This window comes from Camelus dromedarius, chromosome 34 (assembly GCF_036321535.1).
Source record: "Camelus dromedarius isolate mCamDro1 chromosome 34, mCamDro1.pat, whole genome shotgun sequence".
Taxonomy (NCBI): Eukaryota; Metazoa; Chordata; class Mammalia; order Artiodactyla; family Camelidae; genus Camelus; species Camelus dromedarius.
Genome location: NC_087469.1, coordinates 4330842 through 4357467, shown reverse-complemented (window position 1 = coordinate 4357467; position 26626 = coordinate 4330842). Strand labels below are relative to the sequence as shown.

Sequence of the window (26626 nt, the reverse complement as noted above, 5' to 3'; positions counted from 1 at the left end):
GTTCAATCCCCAGTACCTCCATTAAATAAATATAAATAATCCTAATTACCCTCTTCCCCCCAAAAAAGAAAACAAAAAATTTAAAATTTTTTTAAAATAAAAATATAAAAATTTTTTTAGATTTTTAAAAAGTCCTTAACTTGGTAAAATGTAAAGCTATCCACTCAGTGTTTATCTCTTCTTCATTATTATCATTATTGTTGTTATTCTTATTAATGGTCCATTAAACCCCAAAGTCTGGGAAGTACTGATCTAATTCCTCTCCCAGCCTTCATATGGTATGATATCTAAACAGGTAGTTATCTAGTTGTTAAAATAGTTTCAGGAAAAATGATTCCACCTAATACATAAATATTTGCATCAGATTAAGAGAACACCATGTACATTTTGTTTGTTTTTTTTTTATCTTATCTCCATTTGGTAAGCTATATGAGTAAGAATAAGTGAGAGTATGGGAGGAGAGGTATTGTCTGGTGCTTTAAAATATTCAAATACTCAATATCATCATCTCATTTAATCTTCACAAACAATCCTATGAAATAGGACACAGAGACATTTGGGTTGCTCTATGACAAAGGAAAAAATGTCTCCAAAGTAAGAAATGGACAAATTATGCATTTTGTATCTTTACAGCTGAGAAAAATAATTGACGATGGGCCACTTAAAATTAACTTGCTTGGTGCTTTGCTTGTTGAAATCACTGTTTTGACTCTACTTCATGCTTTCACGTTAATTGGCCTGATTGGACAACACATAGGATAAAAACTTGTTATTTCAGTTTCAGTCGTGTGTGTATTATCAAATACGTCTTAAATGTGCTATTTCTTTTTCTTCTGATTGTCACTGCATCAAGCACCTTCAACCATCCTACCTTACTTAGACTTCCTTTGTAATCACTGCTGTGAACGTGATGTTTTTATGACCTTATGAAATGAAAACTCTATATTGTTAAAACAACAACAGAAAAACACCTGAACTAGCTGCTGATGTAAACAGTTTATTTCTAAGTCTAGAACCCCTCTGTTCAGTCTCTCGCTGTGATGGCAAAAAAACCAAAAACAAAAGGTCACCTTACTAATTCCCTTGCTAAGAAGGTAATACAATTTAGCACATGTTCAAGAGAAAATTGAGAAACTTTGTTTCTGCTAATCATTTTCAAGGCTGTGATAGTCACACTCTGCTCTTTAAAGTTCCATTTTGGGTGCTATGATTACATTATAGGAATTATTCTTGTAGGATTATTCAGCATTGTTAGATAAAAAAATTTTTCATATGAAAGTGTAAGTAGAAATTCTAAAAAGAGAGATTAATGTGAGAAAAGATGCTTCTAATAGACAAAGAAGGTGCTTTTCTTTAAAGTGCTTGGATGTCCTTCTGAAAGAGGTACAGGCTTTGGAAAAGCCAGAACTGCAACAAATGAAATGATTTCATTAAAGTTATATATGATTTTTACATGAAAAGAAATGCCCGTATTCTCTGACACTTTATTTCAAGTTTCACTGCCCTAAGAAAGAGCCCACATTTGAAGGCGGGTCCAAGGCGTGCCAGAACAGTCTCCTCCCTCCACCCTCTTCCTCCTTTCTCCCAAGTGCTTGGCACACACACCCCTCCCCAGACCGCTGTTGGATTCGAGCAGCGAGAAGTTGTGTTTTCCAATTCTTTCTGCATTCCTGGCTGCTTGCTTCTGCTGCTGAAGGGGGAAGGGGCTGCCTCCTTTTACCAGGACAAGAAAGGGACGTCAAATCTTCCAGACCACTTCCTCTCCCAGGAAACTGTTGAGCACAGGTAAGAAATATGATTCCTCTTTATTTGGAAACCTAGATACAGCGATTACAAGTAGATAATCTAAAAAAGCGACTGAGAGGAGTTTAAGTATTCTGACATAACTATGATGGGTGACTAGTCAGTTACAACATAAGGAACACAGCAAAGTCAGAGTAAAATCTTATTCTTTCTTTTACCCAATCTTGGAGAACATCAGTTCAGGGCAAATATTCTCAAGCTTTTTGGTCTTGTGACCTCTTTCTACTCTTAAAAATTATAGAGTGTCCTGAAGAATTTTTGTTTCTCTAGGTTATTTGCTGTATTCTGTCATTTACTGTGTTAAAAATTAAAACCGAGAAACATAAAAAACTGACTTATTAATTGATTTTAAAATAACAAAAAGCACATAACATGTCAGTATAAATAGCATTTTAAATTATGGATAACTATATATTTTTTCCCAAAAACTCTACTTTGAAAAGTGGTGGTGTTTTTCATTTTTACAAATCTCTTTAATGCCTGGCTTAATAGAACAGAGCTGCATTCTCATCTGCTTCTGCTTTCAGTCTATGCAATATCAAGCACAGAATATAACCCCTTGTAAGCTCTATTGTACACTCATGAGAAAATGAGTGAAAGATGAATTACATCTTAGAGGTATTATGAAAATAGCTTTGACCTCATGAACTCCCAAGAATTGCTGCTTTAGAATAAGATAAATGTTTCTCTTTAAAGAGCTTCTCAATTCTGAATCAACTATTTTAAAAGCAAACAAAAAAATTGCCAGAGGTTGAGAATCTATAGAATCTGCGTCAGCATCCTTAGGCTGGGCCAAATTGGACAATGTTATAGCATTTCCCAGGAGAATTTTATTTCACAAGGAAAGGGTTGAATGAATATCTCTGTTTTGATGTATAAATAACAAAAATTAGGATATTCTTAAACTCTTCTTTTTACCTATATCTAGCTATCATATGTTCTATTAAATCTTCCTTCAAAATATCTTTAAAATCTGGATATTACATCCTTACATGAATATTATGAATTCTTACCTGAATTCTTATAGTTTCAGAGCCTGTCTCTAATCTTTTCCATAATGCCCTTGCGAACTCAGTAACCTGCATTCTTATTGCCTGTGAAATTAAATACAAACTTTCACATGACTTTCAAAGCACTGCGTAATCTAACCCCACCCTACCTTGTGTTCACTGCAGGATAGCAGGATTGTTCCTCTACAGTCAAAAAATATATCCATCCAGTCTACCCCCCCACTACAACATTGTGTTAAGTATCACATAAATGCTCTTCCATGTTCTTATCCATATATTCAAATTGTAAGCATTCAAGATTAAATTCAATTCTCCTTTTCACACAAGGCCATTCCATCAGTTTCACTTTGGCTTTTTGCTTCGAGTCTGTATTTAGCAGTTAATTGTATACACCTTTGATCATTAACTATTTACCTAAAATTTTACCTGAGCCTTCTTCCACCCTAACCTCCACCATGCCCACATACTTTCATTCATAAGATGGCAGAATTTAGAAGGACAAAATGACTATTAGAACTGAAAAGTTAGATTTTGATCTTGTTGCTGTCAAGATTTTAGGGAATTAGATAATATGCTTTCTTATTTCCCCCCACACCTATTCTACAGAATTGGAATTTCATAGCAAGGATAAACATAATCATAATTGCCTTTCAAGTTCAAAACACTTTTACTTTTAAGCTATTAATTAGTATGTCTTTAAACTTCTAATGGCTTAACAAAGTTGACTAGATGATAAATATTTAATCAATATGTGTTGTTTTACAATTATGAAGAAGTGGTTACTGGGGCATTTGCCACATATAAATGGTTCTCTCTTTGCAGCCTTAACTAGAATATAGAATTACAGAATGCTGGAGCTAGGGAAAAAAAACCTTAAATATTGACCATTCAACTCCCTCCCTCCCTCCTTGTCCAAATGAAGAAACTGACCCTCAAAATTAAATGATTTGCCCCAGCACAGATTGGAACACATGTGGCTTAATTTTCATCATGATTTTATACCTTTCACTAGCCTCTGGCTAGTTTCCAAGGCTTGTGTAACTAAAATTTTTTTGTTGCAAAGAACCAATTATCACTGCATACTCCTTGGAGGATCTATCTGGGGTCGTTTATAACTCTTTTTTTTTTTTTGAAAAAAGCCAGAATCTTAGGTGAAATATTCAAAGCATTTTTATCCAATGGGAACTATAATTTTCATAGATTACAGTTAAGAAACCAAAGGAGCGTGGATGAGAAAGAAAAAGAAGAGAATTGGGGAGAGGAAGAGGACCACAATACTTGTGATCATAGATGTACTGAGATCTAACAAAAAGAGTGGTAAGAAAATAAAGAATTCAAAATAAAGAGTCACATGAAATAAAAGAGAAACTAAAGAAACTACCAGGAAAAAAAAAAAAAAAAGAAGAGGAAGAATATTAGAGAAATTATTCTATTTTTTTAAATCTGTTTTCAGACTTCCCTCATTTTCATACTGTTTCTCATAGGCTTTCAGATGGAGTGAAAGTTTTAAGACAGAAAAAAATTTGTGCCACTCCCTTTATTCATGGTTGTCATGGCGACAAGATTTATCATAGCAAACATTTACTTAACATTTATTGAGCTCCTATTGTATATAAAGTGTTGAAGATTCAAAAACAAAGGACAACTCATTGACTTAAAGAAACTCAGATTGAAGCTGGGCAAACCTATTTGTAATCAAAATAGTCTTAATTCAGTGTAATAAGAGCTATTTCAGGAGGATAAATGGTGAGCACTGAGGGGAAATGATTAGCTAGGAATGAAGGAGTGAGGGAAGTTTTCCTAGAGGAAATGTTTGAGCTATGACACAAAGGATAAAGGATTAAGAAGGGTTTGGCAGGCAAAAAAAAAGCAGAGGACGTTCCAGGAAATAACTGATCACAGTGTGGAGTGAGGGAGAATTCGAAAGCAAGAGGACCAAGTAAAGGATTATTAAAATAGAAGATACCAGAAGTGACAGGGGCTAGATTTAAAAGATTGCTGGTAGAGATAGAGAGGAGATACTGAATTCTAGAAACATTTCTGAGTTACAATCTACAGTATTTTTGAGACAGGAAAAGTTAGACAAGGTTGTTGAGAAGGACTCCCAGTTTTCATTTCGGGATAGGTTGTTTGGTCATATGTGTTAAAAAGGAATTCATTAGTGTATCTTACACTTGAATCTGTGGATCTGAAGCCAGAAATGGAAACTTGCAAGTTTTATATCCCCCAATAATGGCCAACCTCTCTCTTCACCTTGTATCTAAACTTCCTAAAAGAATAGTTTACATTCACTGTCTTTACTTTTTTTTTTCACCTCATTCTCCCACCTGCCTTCCGCTACCTCCACTTTCCCTAAACCATTCTGCTGATAATAATTGCCAAATTCATTGAACAAGTTGAAGCTTGTATCTAAATTATGGGCTTTGCAGCTTCTGATTTCAAGAAGCTCTTCCTCAAAGCTCCTTTGTTTTTTGACTTCTGTGATATTTATCTCTTAGATTTACAACTGAGGTATTTTCCACTCAAGCCTGTCTTTCATTCTCTTCTTTCTTAATGAAGTAACCACTCAACAAATTGCCCAAGCCAGAAACTTTGAGGTCATCCTCAGTTCCTCCTTCTTCCATTTGACCCACAACCAATCAGCTGAAAAATGCTGCTGTTTAATCTCTCTTGACTCCATCCTCTCCCTTTCACCGCCACAGCCATTACCTTGGTTTGTGGCATCATCAAGTCTTAACGGTTAAAATTGGTTCTGAGGTTGTTTTCTGGCCTGTGTCCAACTTCATGCCATCAAATCCGTTCTCTACACTGCTGCCAAAGTGAGCTTTTTGAAACATAAATTTTACCGTGTCTTTTTCCTACTGAAAGTAAGTCAGTACTTTTTCAGGAAAAAAAAAGTTCACCCCCTTTAGCCTAGTTAAACAGGGACTTTATAATCTGAATCTCTCCTTTACAAGCTTTTGTCATACTTAACCACAAGTTGCATTTTATGTGGGTTGAACTAGGCAGAATCAAACTAATGTATTATAAAAAAAATGATTGTCTCACTTTATAGGCAAAATGGAAATTTATAAACTCCAAATTAAATAGTTTATCTGGAGTGACAATGTCAAAGCCGGTAGGCAAGGTGACTTGTGAACTGTTGACACTATTGCCACATGGAAGTGTCTCTTATACCTGGTGGAATTATTTCCTTTCATGTCACTATAGTACAAACTAGGCTGTTCTTTAAGTATCTCAGAAACTCTTGAGACATACAGGTTATTGTTGTTCTATTATTTTTTAACATTTACTACTATTATAATTTTAAATTTGTTTTCATTTATTCATTTATTCGGCAAACTTTTGTCAGATGTCTGCTATATGCCAGGCACCATTCTAGGCACTTGGAGTACTAAACTGAACCTAACAGAGGTTCTTTACCTTATGGAACTTACATTCTTGTAAGGGGAAAATTAATAAAATAATAAAGACTATGCTAACAAACTATGTTAAATATTTAAGGCCAAATTTTTATGAAATTGTCAAGAAGGTATAATTTATCTTTGAGAATCTCAGCCATTTATTTTCAACATCCTCCTCCCTCCACCCTGCCATGATGCCCTTTTTTCAAGACACTTAGATATTCCAAAAGTTCATTCTTTTTCTCTTTTGCTTTTTTATCTAAACAATATTTATAGAGAACCATATATATAATTAAAAATATTATGTGTCTATGTGTGTATACATATATATACTTATATATTATATATAAACTGAATCTAGATAAAACTGTTAAATGACCACCAAATGGAGGGGCAGTTCAAGATGGCCTGGGAAAATCCTAAACTCACCTCCTCCCACAGACACAACAGATCTACAGCTACATATGGCTCAGTTCCCTCTGAAAAAGACCTGAAAACTAGCTGGAAGCTCCTCCACAAAGAAAGATTTAAAAGTCCCATCCAGATGGGTAGGAGAGGTAGTGACAGGGTCTCACCAAAAGCCCCACCTACAGTGCAGCCACCCACAATCAGGAGGGACATCATCAATACAGAGCTACTCCCTGAGGACTGAGAGGTCAGTGCCCAGCATCACGAACCCCAACCCTCGGAAACTGCACCAAAGAGATGAGCTCCCAAAACATCTAGCTTTGAAGACCAATGGAGTTTACATCCAGGAGGACCATAGGGCTGTAGGCAACAGACTCCACTCTCAAAGGGCTTGACTCACTCACCCCAGGACCCATCACGAAAATAGTTTGAAAAGCACCCAGACAATATGTGAAGGAGGCTCATTTGTTAATCTTAAAGCATCTGAGGGAGGTGCAGGAGCTTTTAGGACTCCATGGACGGAGCCCTGGCAGCTGCCATTTTTGCATTCTCCATCTGTCTCACTAGCACTGGCACTGGCAGCTAGCATCTTTGCACTCCTCCTCTGACCTACTAATACCAGTGGGCACACCACACCCCCACAGTGCTCTCATGGCAATCCAGTGAAGTCTGTGCACCCCTACTCAGAACCACGCTTTTACAGGCAGAAAATTAAATGTATAGGATCAGAAAAGAAACCCATTATATCAAAATAGGGTTATCAAAAAGTTTTTTTTACAAATTTTTGTGTGATATATATGTGTTCCTTTATTAACACATGAAATAGCAATTGTACTCTTGGGTCTAATAAATTCCGTATATTTCAAAGTAGTAATGAGTTTAAACCATATTTCAAGAGCTCTGCAGCAATTAGAATAAGAAATATGTTTTTCTATTAATGACAGTTATGAATACTACTGTGGTTTGCTTCCTACACCATAATGCAAGGAACTGCTAAATTTTAGTTAGAAGTTGGTGAAAATAAATATGCAATTGTTTTTCCCATCCAAGTTCATAGAGTTCCCAGATTTACAACCCCTGCTCCATAGACAAAAGTCTGGAAGGATGTATACTGTACTGGAGGGCTGGGGGCAGGGGGACAGAGGAGAAGAGGAAAAAGAATTTTTAACATTTTCTAATCCTGTGTTATTTGACTTTTTTACAGAAAGATTGTATTTGTGTATTACTTGTGTAAAAAGCATAGTGTGATCCAGACTCCAGATCAAAAGCTGCTGCTGCTCAGTGAGAAAGAGGGCCATCAGATGCCAGAGCCCTTCAGCCACCTCCCACCCTGCCCCCACTCCCAGACAGAAACACTATTTTTAATCAGTGCCCCAACTTTAGCACTTTGACAATGAAGTCACAAACCTTCAATCTCACACACACTGGGACCCCACCAGTTATAAGACAGAGATAGAAGTAGTTCCTAGTTAAAGGACAGGATTAGGTGTGTGTCTGGTGTCTATATATTGGTAATATATGTATATTTCCCCCAAAATACTAGAACAATAATTCACTTCAATAGTGGGCCACTTATCCACCCTTAATAACATTGTTTAATGAGAGACTGCTTTCTGGATTCCAAGTATCTAATGGTTTGCAAGAGAAGATTTGAACATGTCCGTTCATAAACTGAAGACTCCTGGCATTTACTAAATGTCCAGAGTGTTCGTCAGCATGCTGGGTGGTACACTGACTTCTGGAATTGGTGGTAGAACAAGGGAGTGAGTGGTAAAAGATTCCATTTGTGTTAAAGGAACAATCACCACCTTTTAACAGATGCCTCTTTGCTTTCATTAGGGATAAAGATGGCTGTTCAACCAATAGAAGACAATTGCATGAGCTTTGTGGAAATGAGATTTATTAACAATACGCTTTACTTTGTAGGTAAGTCTAAAACAACAGCCCAAATACAGCATTCAGATCAATGTATTCAAGTTGAAAGGATCTAAGGTGAACTAGTAAGGACTCTTTCTTGCCACCAACTTCCACTGTAATACTAATAACACTCTTCTCTGGGAAATATATTTATATATTGGGCCTCTAAAAATTAACCACGGTGTGTCCAAGGTCCCAGCACCTTGTCTCACGACATGTCCTGGCGCTTTAGTTAGTAGTAGCCCACTCACAAGGTGGCTGCAGGCGCCCGTGATGAAAATCCTACACAATTGGATACGTTCAGGTAATACAATTTCCCAAAGCAAACTGGCAAATTACATAAGAGATACATATCTTAAATCTAGAGCTCTGTGAGTTATACCATTTTATGTAAATATATTTAACAAATAAAAATAAATGTTTATGGTTAATCTTCCTTGGACAGTTTGGCTTTATTTGAAAGCTTCAAAGAAAGTCTTTAGACGACTTCCCATTGAAGTAATACATTTAAGAGTAAAATCTATCACTTTATAGAGTTTCTTTTGAGCTACAAATTTGAACTTCTGAACCCTAGATTTAAGCTTTATATCTAACATACCTGAGAACACACTAAGTCTAACTGGCTTCATTTGATGGAACCTTTCAGATGATTATATAATATTTTTATGGAAGCCAACAAAAGCCTTCGCTGGCAAGATAGGGGGTTAAAGAATGCAGAGTGGCAGAAAAAAGTAATAAAAGGGTAGAGAGAGAGGAAATTCTGAGTTGAAATACAGAATGTAACATATTTTGTTTCTCTTTTTCCCTTTTAGCTGAAAATGATGGTAAAGTATACATTTATTTCTTTCTCTTTGTAAAATAAATAGCTACTTGATTAAGCATCCCACAGGCATATCCATATCACCATCCTCAGCTGAGAGAATTTATTTGAGAAGCCGATAGGCCCTCAAAGGAACGTGGACTCAATAGCACTGCTTTGGAATAAAGATGACTAAAAGGGATGCAAAAAAGAATTTCCAACAAAATATGCCTCTCTACACCTTAGGAAATTCTCCAGCTCTTAGAATCTACAAAATAGATCTTGCCTGTTACATATATCCTGAGATGAGCAGCAAGTCAGGGATTCTCTGGAGTACATAGGAAAAGGGGATTGAAGCATGAGAATTGTCCAAAATCAAGAACACCCTTTCTCTTATAAATGCTTTGGGGAGAAGCCTGGGAGGCTCCCAGGGTGCAGGGAATTCTGAAGCAGAGAGATGGAGAAGGGTAGAGAAAACAGATCTCTGAGGCTGAGTCATTAAGTCTTGCTAAGAAGTGAATGTACCTGTCCCTTGTACTTCTGACATTCAAGGAGAATCATACCGGTACATAGCCTACGATCCTCTAACAGACCCCCAGATTATTAAAGGTCATTAGTTTCTCATACTTTTCCTTAAAAATAGCAGTTTCCTCATTCTTAAGTTGATCCTTACTACAATGGAAATAGAGAACAGCAACTTTTTTTTTAATACTATTCCTTCATGTCTCTTTTCCAAGATTTACTGAGATATTATTGACATATTTTGCTTCTTAAAGATTGCCCTACTCCCATTTATTTAATTCAATAAATATTAGCATCTGTATCTCAGGCACTATGTTAGGCACTATGATATAACAGTGAGCAAAACACAGGTCCTATAGGAAGAAGCAGGCATACTAGGAAGGCAATTGGAACATGATATGTTAAGTATTACAAAGGCACAGGATGCTATGGGAGCACGTAGCAGGGCACCTAATTTAGTCCAGTAGATTCTGGGAGGGCATTTTGAAGAAGGAAGAGAACTAAAAAGTAAATAGAGGTTGGCCAAGAGAAGATGTTCTGGGCAGAAACAAGAACACATGCAAAGGCTAAGATATGAAAGAAAGTGTGGCGTGTATGAGAAATTAAGAGTAATTCAGAATAGGAGTAGAGTGGGACCAGGAAAATGGTGAGAGAAGAATGATAAATAGGGTGCAGATCAAGAAGATACTCTTATTCCAAGATACTGAATTTGGACTTTAGAGTAATGAGGATTCATTAAGCACAATATGCATGATCTAGGATACAGATTAGTTTGCTATAACAAAGAGATCCAAAAATATAGCAACTGGATAAGATAGAAAATATTTCTATTGAATACAAATCCAAGTAGTCAGTTCAAGACTAGTATGGCTGGATGTAGCCTGATGATGCTGGCAACTCAAGTTTCTTCTGTTTTCTATTTCAACATCCCCCAGTTGTTGAACTCATTCACATCCTTGAAAATCTTCACCACACTTTTGGGTCTATATCCCAGCTAGCAAGAAAGTGGTCAAAGTAAGAGGAAGACACTCCTTTTAAAGGCTCTTTTTAGATGTTGTAAACATCAAGTCCACTCATACTGTATTGAGAATTTAGTCATATGGCACCAGCTGTAAGGAATCTGGAAAATGACTTTATTTTGGGTGGTCATATGATTCGTTAAAATTCAGAGATAACATGATCATATCTCTGAATGTTAACTTTAACTAAAATTGAATTTTAATTTATTCTGGCTTCAGTAGAAAGAATTGCTGGGGGGGGGGCTAAAATGGGGGGATGCCAATTAAGAGGCCATTATTGTAGTCCCTATAAGAAATGATGGTGACATGAATTAAGGTCGGAACAGTGGGGTGCCAATGAGGGCTGTGAAGAGACTTTAGAAATACGTGGAAGAATCAACAGGACATGGTTTGGAGTTGGATTTGGAAGGGGATGGAGAGAAAGACAGTAAAGATGATGCTTACATTTTTTCATGTGGACAATTTGTACCATGCAGTGAAATAGAAAACAAGAGGAAAAGCAGCGTAAAGAGGACTGCAGGGCAAAGGGGAAAATAGATGATGGGCATGGTTTTGGGCCATCCTAGTGGGGATGTCCAGTAGATTCTTGGACATATGGTTCTGAACGCAGGATAAAAATTTGGGCTGGATATGTAGATGTAAGAGACACGCATAAAAATGGCATCTGAAGCTATAGGAATAAAATGACAAATCAGAGGAAATATGTAGAGTGAAAAAGTAAAAGCCATGGACTAAACTCTGACGAATGCCTACAATTAGAGGATGCAGTAGAAAGAGAAGCTAATAAAACAGAACCGAGTAACCAAAGAGGAATAAGAAAGACAAAGAAAGCCACAGTCCCAGGAGAGCATCTCAAGTTGGAGATAATAGGCACTGTGTTGAATTTTGCAGCCTTGAAAATCAAGAGCCAGAAAGCATCTATTACATTTAGCAACAGGGAGTTTTGTGATCTTGGTGGAAGCAATTTGGTGGAGAAATGGAGGCAGAGGCAGATTGCAGTGAGTAGAAGAAGGGTGAATGGAAAGTAAGGAAATGATACATCCAATTCTTGCCAGAAGCTCGGCTAAAGGAGGAGAGAAATAAGTCTAGCTACAGAGTGGGATACGGTGGATGGAGGTGTTTTAAGTCTCAAAATGAAAAGAGCCTTATGCTTTTATGATTACAAAAGTAATGTGTTTATTATAAAAAATTCAGGCAATGAAGGTAAGAAAATGAAGAAAAATAAAAACATGACAATAACAACAAAATATTCATTGCTATCATTTTGATGTTTATACATAAAATACTACAGTTAAGCCTCTTTTTTCTGGTTTAATACATGGACATCTTTCTGTCTTTCCATGGCAATGAATAATTGCTATTATATTAAATTTATGATAATCCATAGTAAGAACATACCAGAATTTATTTGATAAATTCTCAAATGATGGACGTTTAAGTTGTTTCCAGTTTGTTGTTATTATCAAAATACTCCTATAAGCCTTCTTCTAGAGACATATTTACACATTTGTGTACTGTTTTTTTAGGGCAAAATCCAGGAAGGAGAATTGCTGAGTTGTTGGAAGGAAGGATGATGGTAGATCAAAGCTTCATTGAAAGTGCATGCAGAGCACAGATGGGGTTAGCCTGAGATGCTGGGAGGGGCACCGTTTACACATTTCACTTAGGACAAGACGGGTAGAGGAAATAACAACTGATGAGACAGTTTAAGTGTGTAAGTGACCAGCAGGAAATCATTTGCTGAAAGTGAAGGCAGAGGTGACAGTGCCGAGATCCCGAGGGGAGTGAAGAGGGTTTGAAATTGCAGCCATGGACTATGGAAGACGTGCTGAACTATAAAAGGAAAGTATTGACGATAGATGTGTTTGTTATGGCACTAATTTGCATATTTGTATGATTGTTTACCAGCAGCACACTCAGTGGCCAAGTTTAGAGTTTTGTAGTAGAAAGACAAATGAGTTCGGGATTTAAGATACTGGCAAAAGGGTAGATAAAAGGATGAACCAGGAGATCCAGGCTGCACAGAGAAGGAAGTGAAGATTAGAAGAGCTTAGATAGAAAATGTAAGAGTCAGGAGGACTCAGGAAAGTGGAAGAAACATGTAAGGAAACTACAAGGATAGGAGACTGGTCAGAAAGTAGGATATTTGAATTGAAGAGTTCAGAAATAGAGTAGTTCTAAGTGATAACAAGAACAGGGTATGACCTTAGAAGTGGATTAAAAAACACTGTGCAGCTTTACCTCAGCTTCCATAACAGAAGGTAGTGATTGTTATTGAAAACTGGAATATATAGTATGCCTATTTGTAAATTTAGAGGGGGAAAAGCTTTTTTTTTAATGAAATTTAATGTGCATTGTAGAAGGCCTGGAATCAGATTACTTTGGCAAGCTTGAACCTAAACTCTCAATCATACGAAATTTGAACGACCAAGTTCTCTTCATAAACCAAGGAAATCTACCCGTGTTTGAGGATATGCCTGATTCTGACTGTTCAGGTATTTTTTTTTTAATTATGTTTGTAAATGTGGAAATGGCCAGCAACTTCTTCCAACTCCATTTAACTGCCTATACTTTTCTATGATAGACCTAACCCTTATATGAAAAGTCATAGTAATAATAATTTCACTTACAAGAAACTTTATAGAGAATCTATATTTTTTTTAGCTGGGCTGAAAAACTGATACAATAAAGATAGTACGGGGTCATGCTACTTTGACCCTACACTTGAATCACCAATCCCTTGACTATAATTGCATTAACTGTGTAGGATCGCCATTGAGTTGGATCCTTAATACCTGCTGTTTACAGCTGAAATTGCTGATAGCATTTTCAAAACCCAGAATTAAATATAAATATACAAGCATTTCAGATAAGTCTGCCCTCAGAAATTTAGCGTGTCTTGGAAAATGAGTAAGTTCACTGTGCCTTCCAAGGGATGAATTCCAAACATCAGAGTTCAGGCAGAGTTGACAGAGTGAATGTACACTGTTGAAAAATCCTGAATTTTTAACCTTTAACAGACAGATCTTTAATATTCTATTTAGCATTTAAAAGTTAAAGACAATCTTCTAGAATTCATAAAATCCCTTTAGCACTCAAAAAGTTGCTGCATTTGTTATAATACATATTTAAGTGTGTTTTAAAGAATGCATGAACAATTGTACAGTCTTCTGCTAACTGGCTGAATCTCAGTGTGAGATTGGTGATGGGCTTATTAAGGATTATCCTTTGGTTAATTTGCATAAATGCTTATTTGCAAAAAAAATTCTTCTAACTAGCATGCTCATTTGTTAATCTTTATTTCAGATAATGCACCTCAGACTCTGTTTATCATTAATGTGTACAGAGACAGCCTCATTAGAGGTGTGGCAGTAACCATCTCTGTGAGGTGTAGGAAAACTTACACTCTCTCCTGTAAGGACAAAATTGTTTCCTTTAAGGTAAGGCTGAACTTTAATTTGTTTTAGTAATATTTATACGCAAAGTTAGAAAGCCCAAATATACCAGTACAACTTTTTGCCTAAAACAAGAATAGCAAGATGTAGATTAAAATGGATACTTACTAAAAATTGTCAAACTCTTTTTAACTTACTGTAGTAACATTGTTTTTCCGAGCCGGCCATAGGGAGGAAGGGGCACAGCCCTTGTTACATAACCTAGGCCTTCTGAATAATCAAGCTATAGATAAATAATAACACAGAATACATATATGAATTATTATATTTAATAATTGCATGTGACTTTCCAGAATAAGTCCTGCTACACAGAATGAAGCTAATTGTTCTTCCGTAAATCCTCTACTTTGTAAATTATGATAATATTTTAATCCCTAATTGTTTTGTTCCTGCTTCTTCACCTAAGTCTTGGCTACAACCCTTAGCATTCAGCTGATGTATGTTATTTTTAATGTTAATCTAGGTGAATTAAATTAATAAAATCAGTTGTAAAAGCAACAGTATAATATATCTCAAAGCCAAGTATAAATTATTTATGGCCATTGCTTTTTCCTCTGTTCTCCATTTTCTTCTCCATTGCCATTTTTCTCTATTTTTTTCCACTATTATTGGATTAAAAAATCATTAACTATCATTATGGGTTGACCCAGAAAACTTCCCTTCCAGTGAGAGCAGCCAGGGGATGCTCACAAACGGGCAGTGTTTCGGAGGTGAATCTTGTGTCGTGAAGACTTTCTGAGTGGAGATTTGCCAATAAAGAACTGCTGTCAAGATCACTCAGTTCCCACCAAAAATTAGAGTATGACCTTAGTAGACATGCCAAGGGGCAAATCGGGAGGGAGGAAAAAGCCACTCTAAAGCACAAGTAAGATCAGGTGTCTGCAACAAATAGAGCCTCCAAACAAGTCTCTTAGCCATCCCCCTCCAACCAGAGTGATACCCTTTCAGGTGACAATTTGGAGTCCTTGCTCTCTGACCTGACAGGCAGGAAGCTTAGTTATTGTAATGACTTTAGAGGCCTGGGGGTGGACAAACAGGGTCGAGAGAGTTAAGCATGGTGTCACTTAGCAACAAAATCAGAAGGGAAGGAGGAAGGTGACCAAGCTCAAGCCATGTGGGCTAGAGAAAAACTAACTCTGCTGCAGAAGCTGGGGGAAAGCCTGATCTATAAGTGGATTCCTGTTGAGAGACCAGGGAGAGTGTTAAGAAGATGGAAATGATGCTTGGCATATAGTAGACATTGGAGCAAATCCAGGTTTAGGGGAGCCTGAAGATTACGCAATTTGGGCAGCCCTTTTAAGGAAATAGACTATATAATTATCAAAAGCATAAAGTTGACAATTTATTTAGAACAAGAAAAGAAGAGGCCTTAGAAGAGACTTGGGCAAGTGAGGGGATCTTCTAAGCTTCATTAGCTTCACAGTAAATTTGCTTCTGGTAGGAACTCAGTAAATAGTTGGAAGGAGGGAGGAGGAGGAAGGGAGGAGAAGGGGGAAGGAGGGAGGGAGGAAGGGGTAAGCTAGGACCAGTTTTAGCTTGGGCTTTGTAATCCCTTTTTCTCCCACTAATATGAATCTTAGCAATGATTATAAATCTAGACTAGGTTCTAGATCATAAGACACAACTAACTGCCATTATGTGCTCACCTTTCTGTGTTGGTTACTTTTTATAAAGTCCTGGAGCTTACGGTTACCCCTGTTATTCTTTGGGCAAGACCCTTCATGGTATCAACAGGGATGTGCTTCAAGAGGTGATTGTCATTGTCTATTCCTTGTATATCCATCCAAGTATGGTCAGGACTCTCTCAAACTTGCTGATGCACTTGGGAGACGACCAAGAGGACAGATGTTAGGCCAAGCTTAACTGTCCTTGAGATCAAAATCAGCCCCTCCTGATGTAAAGAATCCTTTAAATCCTTGCTTGGAGCACTCAGGTTTCACCAGGTAGGACTTTCCAAGTTGGGGGTTCCCCAGGGTCACCAGATTGTTTCTACATTCACTTGCTGTGCACCTTCTTTATGACGGCTGTGAATAGTCAACACTAAAGCCAAGGAGAGCTACTGTCCCAGGATTTCCTTGCCTCTGTTCTGAAATGTGACATTGAACTGTGATTAGACAGCCTGTTCTACCTATCCACACCCACCACCTTCAACTCTAAACTTTCCATGCTAGGTTTGAACTAACAGGTTCATCTGCTAATACTTCTAGAGCTTTTGAAGTTTTGACTAAGGATTATTTCCCATTAGACTTCAGCTTAGTCCCAAAGTGGTTCCCCAGTTTAGGGTCTCTTCCTAAATTCTGCTATACTGTAGACAGCCGCAGAAACAGGTGCCAGTGGGAAAACCAGTTTGTACTGTCATTATTTCAAGACTGAACATTTGAGCTAGAGGACAAAGTTCAAGAGTTATGATTGTAAATTCCATAACTGATTGAGAAGTTTAGAAATAACCCCCAGGTTCTTTTAGGCATCTTAGGAGGATGCTGGAATGCTATTTGGGGTTGGGGCAGTGGTGAGGGGCTCTCTGTCCATCCTCAGTTAGGATCGTGAGGATCTTTGCTATCAGAGGGTCAAAATTAAGTTCAAAATGTCTCCTGGTTCCAGGATTAACATGGAAAAACCTGAGGTGATCCTCACATTTTCTAGTCCATCCTGAAAAGTCGGTGTGATAAAATAATTGGCATAGTGCAGGCAGTACTGTCAGGTGACCAGCAGGATTATAGTCTCAAGTGATCTATTCATTCTTGGGAATACCTTATTCTGCAGCTAAAATATATAAGAATCAGCATTTGGCCTTCTAGGGCAGTGCCCAATCAAAAGACAGACTACCTGCAGGGCAGAAATTCAGGACTACTATGGAACTAGAGAGCTTGGCAGGGAAGCAATAAAGGGGACTAAGCCAAGACATCAGAGCTATACAGGAACCCAGGACCTGGCCCTAGAACAAGCAGCGAGTTAGAGCCAGTTTCAGTTCTAGGCTCCACTGAAGGAAGCAGCTGAGAATCTGGCCACTTCCTGCCTTTCTCACAGTTAGTTCTCAAACTGGAGCTACCCTAGGCCTATGGGTGGAGTCATCAATGTCTTTGGCTATGAATGGTTGGAGAAGACAGGAACTGGTATTAGCCTAAAAAAGCTGTGGTCTTTGCTGGAACTGTACTTCATCTTGAGCAGATATGAACTTCACTTAATGCGAGAGGAGAAAAGGAAATCATATGATGGATATATTGGGAGGTCTAGATTTGAATATGAATTCCATGGTGGGAAAAGCCAGAGTGGGCAGGCAGAATGGGAGACTGGAAATCAAGTTGGAGAGGAGGTCAGTATCTCTATACTCAAGGGATTTTTTTTTCTTAACTCTTGAGAATATAAACTTCTTTAGTTCTGTTCAGTAATATATTTCAAAACAAACTGCACGTATTCAAATTGGTCATGTATTTAAAAATTAAGTAACTTTTTTCTCTCTCTAGGAAATGAGCCCTCCTGATAATATTGATGATGAAGGAAATGACATCATATTCTTTCAGAGAAGTGTTCCAGGACATGATGATAAGATACAGTTTGAGTCTTCATTTTACAAAGGGTACTTTCTAGCTTGTAAAAAAGAGAATGACTTTTTCAAACTCATTTTGAAAGAAAAGGAGGACTTTGGAGATAAAGCTATAATGTTTACTGTTCAAGACAAGAACTAGATATTAAAATTGCGTAGTTTGACCTTTCTGACTTTGTGTCTTTCAGAAAGGTTATGAGTTTGAACCTGTATTACAATGATGAAATAAAATGAATAGTGCTCTCAAGAGGTACCACTAATAAATTAATAATAAGTTTTCACAAAATTGAAATGGTTTCCCCTTATCCAGGTGAAAAAAATATTTGTATAATGTAAAAAGAATGCTTGGTTTGAAAATACATTCTACATTGTTAATTGAAACGTAGATTGTATTCAGTAGAAGTGTTCTGAATATTTTGGGTTCTTGGTCCTAATGATGAATAATACTGATATTTGAATTTTCTAGTTTTTAAGAAAATAATTTAGACCATAAATATTTTATAAGAAACCACTTCATTTGAGTAATTTCTGCATTTCTTCCAAAGTCAGGATATCTTTAAAAGTCAAATTGATCCTGAATCCAGCAACATAGAAAAAGGATTATACACTCTGATCAAGTACCGTTCAATCCAGGAATGCAAAGATGGCTTAATATTCTAAAATCAATTAATGCAATACACCATATTAATAAAGGATAAAAACCCACAGCCATCCCAATAAATGCAGAAGAAAGTTTTTACAAAATCCAATTTGTATTCAAAATTCTCAACAAACTTGAAAGAGAACTTCCTCAATGTGATAAAGGGCATCTATGAAGAACCTAAAGCTAACGCCATGCTTAATGATTACCAAAAAAAAAAAAAAAAAAAGAATTTCAGCTCTTGCAGCTTCTATTCAACATCATGCTGGAGGTTCTAGCCAGCACAGTTACAAGAAAAAGAAAGAAAAACCACTCAGATTAGAAAGAAGAAGTAAAACTGTCCTTATTTGCAGACTGCATGATTCTGTATGTAGAAGATCCTAAGGAATAGACACACCCGTGTGCACACAAACCCCATTAAAATTAATAAACAAGTTCAGCGAGGTCACAGAATACAAGATTAATATATAAAGATAAATTGTATCTCTGTATACACGTATTTATCTTAAAAATAAGAAACCAGTTCCATTTGCAATAGTATTAAAAAGAATAAAGTACTTACGAATAAATTTAGCAAAAGAAGTGCAAGTTTTGAACACTGAAAATTTCAAAACATTGCTGAGGAAAATTAAATATAATCTAAATAAAAGTAGAGGCATTTTACATTCACTGATCAGAAGATAATATTTTAAAATTTTTTTTAATTTGTTTTTATATATTTTTTAAAGGTTACTTTCCATTTACAGTTATTACAAAATATTGGCTATATTCTCCATGTTGTACAATACATCCTCAAGCCTATCTTACACCCAATAGTTTGTGCCTCCCACCCACCGCTCCTGTATTGCCCCTCCCCACCCTCCACTGGTAACCACTGCTTTGCTCTCTATATCTGTGAGTCTGCTTCTTTTTTGTTATATTCGCTAGTTTGTGTATTTTTTAGATTCCACACATAAGTGATATCATACACTATTTGTCTTTCTCTGTGGAAGACTCAATATTGTTAAGATGGCAGTTCTCTCCAAATTGATCTATAGAATCAACTCAAACTCCATCAAGACTCCAGCAGGCTTTTTTGCAGAAGCTAACAAGCTGTATGTAAAACATATATGGAAATCCAAAAGACCCAGAATAGCCAAAAATTTTTTTAAAACAACAAAGCTGGATAACTTTCATTTTCTAATCTTAAAATTTAATATACGTGGCAGTACCAGAACAGTTTGGTACTGACACAAGGATAAACTTACAGATCAATGGAATAGATCTGAGAGTCCAAAAGTAAACCCTTATATTTATGGCCAGCTAATTTCTGACAAAGGCAGTTTGATAGAAAAGGAAAGTTTTCAACAACTGGTGCTGAGACAATTGAATATTCATATGCAAAAAGAAAAAAAGATGAACGTAGACATTTCCCTCACACTATCTACAAAAATTAATTCAAAATTGATCAGAGATATTGGCATAAAAGCTGAAATTATAAAACTTTTAGAATAAAACAGGAGAAAATGTCAAGATCTTGGACTAGGCAAAGATTTTCTAGACACAACCCAAGAAGCTTGATCTATAAAAGAAAACATTTAATAAATTGGATTTAATCAAAGTTCAAAATTTGGGAGTTAAACTGGAGGAAAGTTACAGGGGAACTCTCTATAATATCTTTGTAACTTCCTGTGAATCTTTAATTATTTCAAAACTTAAGGGGGAGGGTGTAACTCAGTGGTGAAGCACGTGCTTAGTATGCATGAGGTCCTGGCTTCAAACCCCAGTACCTCTATTAAAAAAATTATTTCAAAATTTAAAATGAAAAAAAAGAACTTTTCACTCAAAAGATGTCATTAAGAAAACAAAAAGACAAAGCACAGAGAAAATATTTGTAAATCACATGTATGTCAAAAAACTCGTATCAGAAATATACAACTCTTGCGGTTCAATAAGAAGACAATCCAGTTTTTTAAATGGGCATAAGATTTGAATAGATATTTCTCCAAAGAAGATGTACAAATGGATAATAAACACATAAAGGAATGCTTAACATTATTAATTATTAGGAAATGCACATTAAGACCACAGTAAGATACCACTTCATACCCACCAGGATGGCCATGATTAAAAAGACAGACAAGAGAGGGGCAAATTAGGGTTAAGGGATTAAGAGATACAAAGTAGTATGTATAAAATAGATAAGCAACAAGGATATATTGTATAGCAAAGGGAATTATAGACATTATCTTATAATAACTTTTAATAGAGTATAATCTGTAAAAATACTGAATCACTATGCTGTACACCTGAAATTAATATAATATTGTAAATCAACCATAATTCAATTTAAAAAAAAAAAAAGAGTAACAAGTGTTGACAAGGATGTGAATAAACAGGAATTCTCATTCATTACTGGCAGGAATGTGAAGTGGTACAGTCACTTTGGAAAATAATTCTACAGTTTAAATATAATTTTTTCATATGACCTAGCAATTCCATAGTCCTACATGTCTACTCAAGGGAAATAAAGCGTGTTCATACAAGGATTCATATGTTTATGTTCATAGCAGCATTATTCATAACAGCCAAAAACTGGGAAGAGCCCGGACGTCCATCAGCCGGTCGAAGGGATAAACAAAATGTGGCAAACTGATAATAAGGTGTAAATACTAATGAGAAAGTAAACCACAGATGCATACTATAACATGAGTGAACTTTAAAAACATTGTGTTAAATGAAAGAAGGCAAACACGAACGATTACACATTATATGATATTCTGTTTATGTGAAATGCCCAGAGGAGACAAATCTATAAAAACAACAAAAGTAGATTCACATTTGCCTAGGGTTGGGGGTGGGAATGGGGATTACTTGTAAACAGATATGAAAAATCTCACTGGGGAGAAGAAAGTGTTCTAAAACCGGATGTCATAGTGATGGCACAACTTGGTAAACTTTCTAATAGAAATCCTTGAATTGTATATGTAAAATTGATGGATTTATGGTATGTAAATTATACTTCAATAAACTCATTCTTAAAAGACGAAAAAGTCAGTTTGAATTTTACATTAACTTTTATTGGGGTTTTTTTGTTTGCTTGCTTTTGTTTTTGTTTTGCTTACTATAAAATTGACATATTTGTTACAGAAATTTTAGAAAATATGATGTAACAGAAGAAGACAATTCAAGGCGCCCATCCTTCCATCTTCAGACAGCCATCTTTGACATTTTGGCATAGATCCTTAGTTTTTGTTTCTATTAAAATGTGAGCTGAAAAACCACAAAACTCCTTACCTCTTGCCCAAACAGAATCTGGTATAATTTTACAACAATCTTTCAAAGCTGCAGTTGAAATCTTGAACACGTAAAGGTTATAGCCTGAGCTGAGTCTTGACATAAGGAATGGGTCTGTATAACGAAAGAAGGGGCTCTGACAGGGAGAGTAGAAAGGAGTTCTAGCTTGAGTTCCCCTACTCCGCACCAAAAACAGAGCCTACGACAAGGACTTGTGTGCAGGTAATTTATTTGATAGGTGCTCCCAAGGAGCAGGAATGAGAAAGCTAGGAGGGTGAGAAAGGGAAGGTGCAGAAGCTAGTACAAGATGTGTTATCAAGGTTCTCGCTGTGGGTCTGATTTGTCCAGAACTTCCTAAGAAGCATACCAAATGCTTCCCAAAATTATCCTTCTGGAGGAAGGGAAGAAGGGAGGCAGGGGCATTTACCCACCAGCTCCTGACACCCATTAGTTGAAGGTTTGCCCCTGGAGATGTTAACCCCCATACTTCTGAGCAGTGCTTGGCCAGGCATATTTATCTGTAGCAGAAAGTGAAAAGACACACTGCACACTCACGGTCATATTGTTAGTATGAGCCAGCATGGAGCTGTCCGCTGCAGTTACTGTGGAAATGCGAAGTGGCTGAAGCTATGTGACATCAGACCAGACTGGATCAAGCACCACGGCAACAAGGTAGAGCTCAAGTAGAAAGAAATCACCAGAAAACTTTTTAAAAACAAAGTAGAATTCCCTTTATCATTGAATTTAAGATGCCATTTATTATAAAATGTCCCATTATTTCATGTACCACTAAAAAGGAAAAGACACTGTCAGCTAAACTATGGCATACCTTCATTTGTAAGGTGCATTCTTTTTTTAATTGAAGTATAGTCAGTTTACAGTGTTGTGTCACTGTCTGGTGTACAGCATAATGTTTCAGTCATACATACACATACATATATTTCATATATTTGTTTTCATTATAGGTTACTGCAAGGTATTGAATATAGTTCCCTATGCTATACAGTATAAACTTGTTGTTTATCTATTTTTTATATATTAGTTAGTATCTGCAAATCTCGAACTCCCAATCCATCCTCACCCACACGTTTTCCCTGCTGGTAACCAAAAGTTTATTTTCTATGTCTGTGAGTCTGTTTCTGCTTTGTAAGTAAGTTCATTTGTGTGTGTGTGTGTGTGTTTTTTAGATTCCACATACAAGTATGGTATTTTTCTTTCTCTTTCTGGTTTACTTCACTTAGCATGACGATCTCCAGGTCCGTCCATGTTGCAGCAAATGGCATTATTTTATTCTTTTTTTATGGCTGAGTATATTCCATTGTGTATATACCACAACTTCTTTATCTAGTCACCTGTCAATGGACATTTAGGTTGTTCCTGTGACTTGGCTATTGTAAATAGTGTTGCTATGAACATTGTGGTGCGTGTATCTTTTTGAATTAGAGTTCCCTCTGGATATATGCCCAGGAGCAGGATCGCTGGATCATATCTTAGCATTGATGAAATACAGATACAATTTAAAACTATTTACATCACTTCTTATTTGACAATGCTTCCCATGTAATTTAACATATCAAATAAGCCTAATTATTTTAACATCTTCCTTTATATAAGGAGATAGAATGAACCTTTTGAAATATTCCAGGGACATACTGGAAAATTTCAAAGTTAGTTTGAAGTAAAAAAAAAAAAAAAAAAAAAAAAAGACTTCATTTAGAATTTGATTTGGGGAAATCTGTCAAGAGTATCAGAAAAGGTTTTAAATCACTTGGTCAAATAGAATCATAGGTCACTGTAAAACAATGCTTAGTTATTCATTAAACCAGAGTGACAATAGAAGATGTTAAAGGCAAATACAGAGAGTTATCTATTGTTTAAAAAAAAAAACTTTAGTTCTTTTAATAGAGAAGATTCAGATTTCTGAACACAGAAAATTATTTTGACAAAGCACAGAATCCTTCTGTTTAAGTAGATTATTTTAAAAAGGTAAAAAGAAAAGACTTTTACAATCATTTATCAAGACCAGACTAATAGTTCAATAAAAATTCATCCTTCCAACAGAGAGAAAACTAAATTCTAATTTTGCAAAGGCTTACTTTTGATACTAAAACTCGTTTACTTAACTGAATTTATTCCAATCTTAGCTTGTCCTGACCACATATAAATTTCCTTTCCAAGATTCCTTCTTCATAAATCTTTTTTTACCAAAAATATACATCCTACTTTGCTTGCATAAAGAGATATTTCTCTTACTATTTCTAGTAGGCTTAATCACATACATCAGAATTCTTTTAATTCTTAGAAATTTTTAATTTCTAGTGAAAACTGACAAGTCCTTCACATTATCATTTTGTAGACTGGCCTTCTAGAAACATGTGCTTTCTCATGGAACTTTGTCTGCATAGCACCCATATGTTTATTAATGGATCCAAATAGCTTTAGTTTCTCTCTAAAAAGAAGCCAAAAGTGGACAAGCCTATGTTCAGTAATTAATGTTTTAGTATTTTACCTTATTTGGAAATGATCTAGGCATTCAACCAATTCCCATCATTTAACTTAGAAAATTTTAAGGATATAAGTTATCACAGAGATTTGAGAAACTATTTAAGTAGAAATATTATAAAACAATCATTGCTAAGAAGTTCATGGAAAAACTCTTATCTTATGTCTATTTAAGTTATGTGTTCTTAACAGTTATATTTAGATTACCCACAAAAACTTTATGAAACGTTAGGTAAAGTCAGCCATCATCCCAAGTTAATTTTTTTTTTGCTGACAAATTTTATAAGAGATAACAGGAACTCATATGACTAATAAACTCAATATAGAATAAAAGCTGTTTATCTTCATTATACTTAATGTTAATAATTCTGAAGACATATTTATTTTACTTAAACCAACAAAATAAACGAGCTTTAATACCAAATATTTTTCTGATCACTTGAATCTGGAAAGCATTTGGGTTAGTTTTCACTATATTTCTGAGGGTTTTTATGAATACTAAATTTACATAAGTGCTTGTTTGTTTAAGCCAATTAAATAGAGATCTTTTACAGATTATACAGACAGGCACAAACTGATAATTTGGTTTTAAATTTTTAGCCATAAGACAGGCATGATAATGTAAAATTCACTAGTTACAAAAGATCATTTGGATTAAATTTATATGTTCAGCTAAAAGGTTTTCTACTAGTATTTGTGGAGAAGACACATGATTTTTCATTTGCCTAAATTTCAAATGAACTTTGCCCTTTTTCTTCTTCTGATAAGAATTACCTCCCTGAAATTGTAGAATATTTACACCTCAAAGGCATAGATATTTATCCTAGAAGAGGAGCCCTTAAAAAGAAAAATATCTTTTCAGGCTCCAATATCAGCTTTCAATATCTTGTCAGGCTTCAGCCAGGACAAAGAGTAAATATTTCTGGCGGTATTAAATAACACCATGGACCCAAAATGTGTCCTCAAAGAAGGTGCAAATGTTCCTACCTTCCCAAGAACCAGAGTCACCCCCAAAGAGAGCCCAAAGAAAGAACAAGCAGCCTGCATGGCCCAGGCAGGCAGAAAGCCAAGTCAAGATTTTATTTTTAAAAACATGACTAATAGTCTCTTCCGAGTGGAAAGGCAATTTACACAGAGGATTACTGGAACAAATACTCAAAGGAGACTCAAGGAGTGCAGTAGGAATGACACCAGTCCTATAGTCTTTTCAGGGGGTACCTTTTATATCTATAATTTTTCATCAGCCTTTCGCAGGAAATGTTTCAATGAAACTATTTTGGAATTTTGAAGCCTTGCGGAGGCATCTACGTGCCAATTAAAATTGATATTTATTGCTTCTAAGTGCACTTCTTAATTGATGTTATCTGATTGGAATGTTCCTCATAATAGCCATTGTAATCCTGGTTTGTAATTCCCAAGAGCTGGCAGCAGTTTGGTAGGACCCGAGCTGCAAATGGAGTTTAATCCACATTTATTACCAGCCATGTCTACCCACAAATGGGGTATAACCAACATTTCTGTCTGGCTATATTTTGGGGTCTACAACCTGAAGGTTACCAAACCAAGCTCTCAAGACACAAAACAAATTTAGTAAGATTTTCACCACTTTTGTAGGTATTCATAGCTTCCAGGACCACAGTTCTTAGACATAAAATAAGCAGTGTGCTGGAACACGGCACACTTAACTCTTGGGATTTTAAGAATCCCATTTTTTTTTACTTAAAACAAAATTGTATTCACCCAATACCTCCACTGGACCCAGTCCAGCTGAAATCAAGCCCAGTCCAATCCTGGACCCCGTTTGGCTTTTAAGTTGGATCCAGTCCAACTCTGGTTGGTAACCGCCAATAATTCCCATGGAACTCTGGACTGAAGGAAAGGACTGAACCAGCAGACCTCAACAAATGAGGACTGCACACGGGGGCTCCACATGGATAGGAACTGCACACAGCCACTAGCGACTCCCATGTGGATCTTTAGGCAAAATTAAGGGCTGGGAATTGCAATCTAAAAGGGTAGGGGCTGGACTGTTCGCAGAACTGTCTACCAGCTCAGTGGGGTGCCAGGCAGAATTATCTGCCAGCTGAAGCTGACCTCCTCTGTAAATAAATGCCAATTAGATCAGAAGCTCAATGCAAAGAAAGCAGAGCTCAGAACTGAGAGGGTCTTCCCCCTGGCCCTCAAAAATGGCAAGAAGGACAATGAACTCAAAGCATTCGTGGAGTACCAAGCCTGTCTTTCTCGTCCCCAAATGCCACCAAGTTTCACTTCCAATCCCATCGCAGTCACCAAATCTGCTAAATAAAAATTCAACAGAGTAAATCTGA

General features: G+C 36.3%; 2 protein-coding genes across 6 annotated transcripts in view; one reads left to right on the top strand and one right to left on the bottom strand.

The window, feature by feature from the left end:
* Nucleotides 1-26626, bottom strand: part of TEX12 (testis expressed 12) — a 41100-nt gene that overhangs the window by 5113 nt on the left and 9361 nt on the right. The window contains exon 1 of one of the 4 annotated variants that reach the window (XR_010378905.1): nucleotides 1606-1740. The exons of the other annotated variants lie outside the window; for them this stretch is intronic. The gene's annotated coding sequence lies outside the window, so the exon portion shown is untranslated. Of the gene's footprint in view, nucleotides 1-1605; nucleotides 1741-26626 lie in introns of those variants that run through there. 4 annotated transcript variants of the gene reach the window in all.
* Nucleotides 1647-18753, top strand: IL18 (interleukin 18). 2 transcript variants are annotated; one of them, XM_010986140.3, is made up of 7 exons: nucleotides 1660-1785; nucleotides 4014-4130; nucleotides 8465-8551; nucleotides 9355-9366; nucleotides 13243-13377; nucleotides 14189-14322; nucleotides 17802-18753. In XM_010986140.3, the coding sequence occupies exons 2-7, from the start codon at nucleotides 4043-4045 to the stop codon at nucleotides 18021-18023; spliced, it is 678 nt and encodes a 225-aa protein (XP_010984442.1). In that variant the 5' UTR covers nucleotides 1660-1785; nucleotides 4014-4042; the 3' UTR covers nucleotides 18024-18753. The 2 variants fall into 2 exon arrangements, with proteins under 2 accessions (XP_031299591.1, XP_010984442.1); XM_031443731.2 differs by lacking the exon at nucleotides 4014-4130 and having other exon boundaries at nucleotides 1647-1785.

Excerpts from the sequence above, each read along its gene's own strand:
- IL18 (XM_010986140.3), top strand. The coding sequence starts at position 4,043 with ATGAGAAAGAAAAAGAAGAGAATTGGGGAGAGGAAGAGGACCACAATA. Across the intron at positions 4,131-8,464 it reads GAGATCTAACAAAAAGAGTG|GGATAAAGATGGCTGTTCAA; the intron begins GTAAGAAAATAA and ends TGCTTTCATTAG. Across the intron at positions 13,378-14,188 it reads GCCTGATTCTGACTGTTCAG|ATAATGCACCTCAGACTCTG; the intron begins GTATTTTTTTTT and ends TCTTTATTTCAG.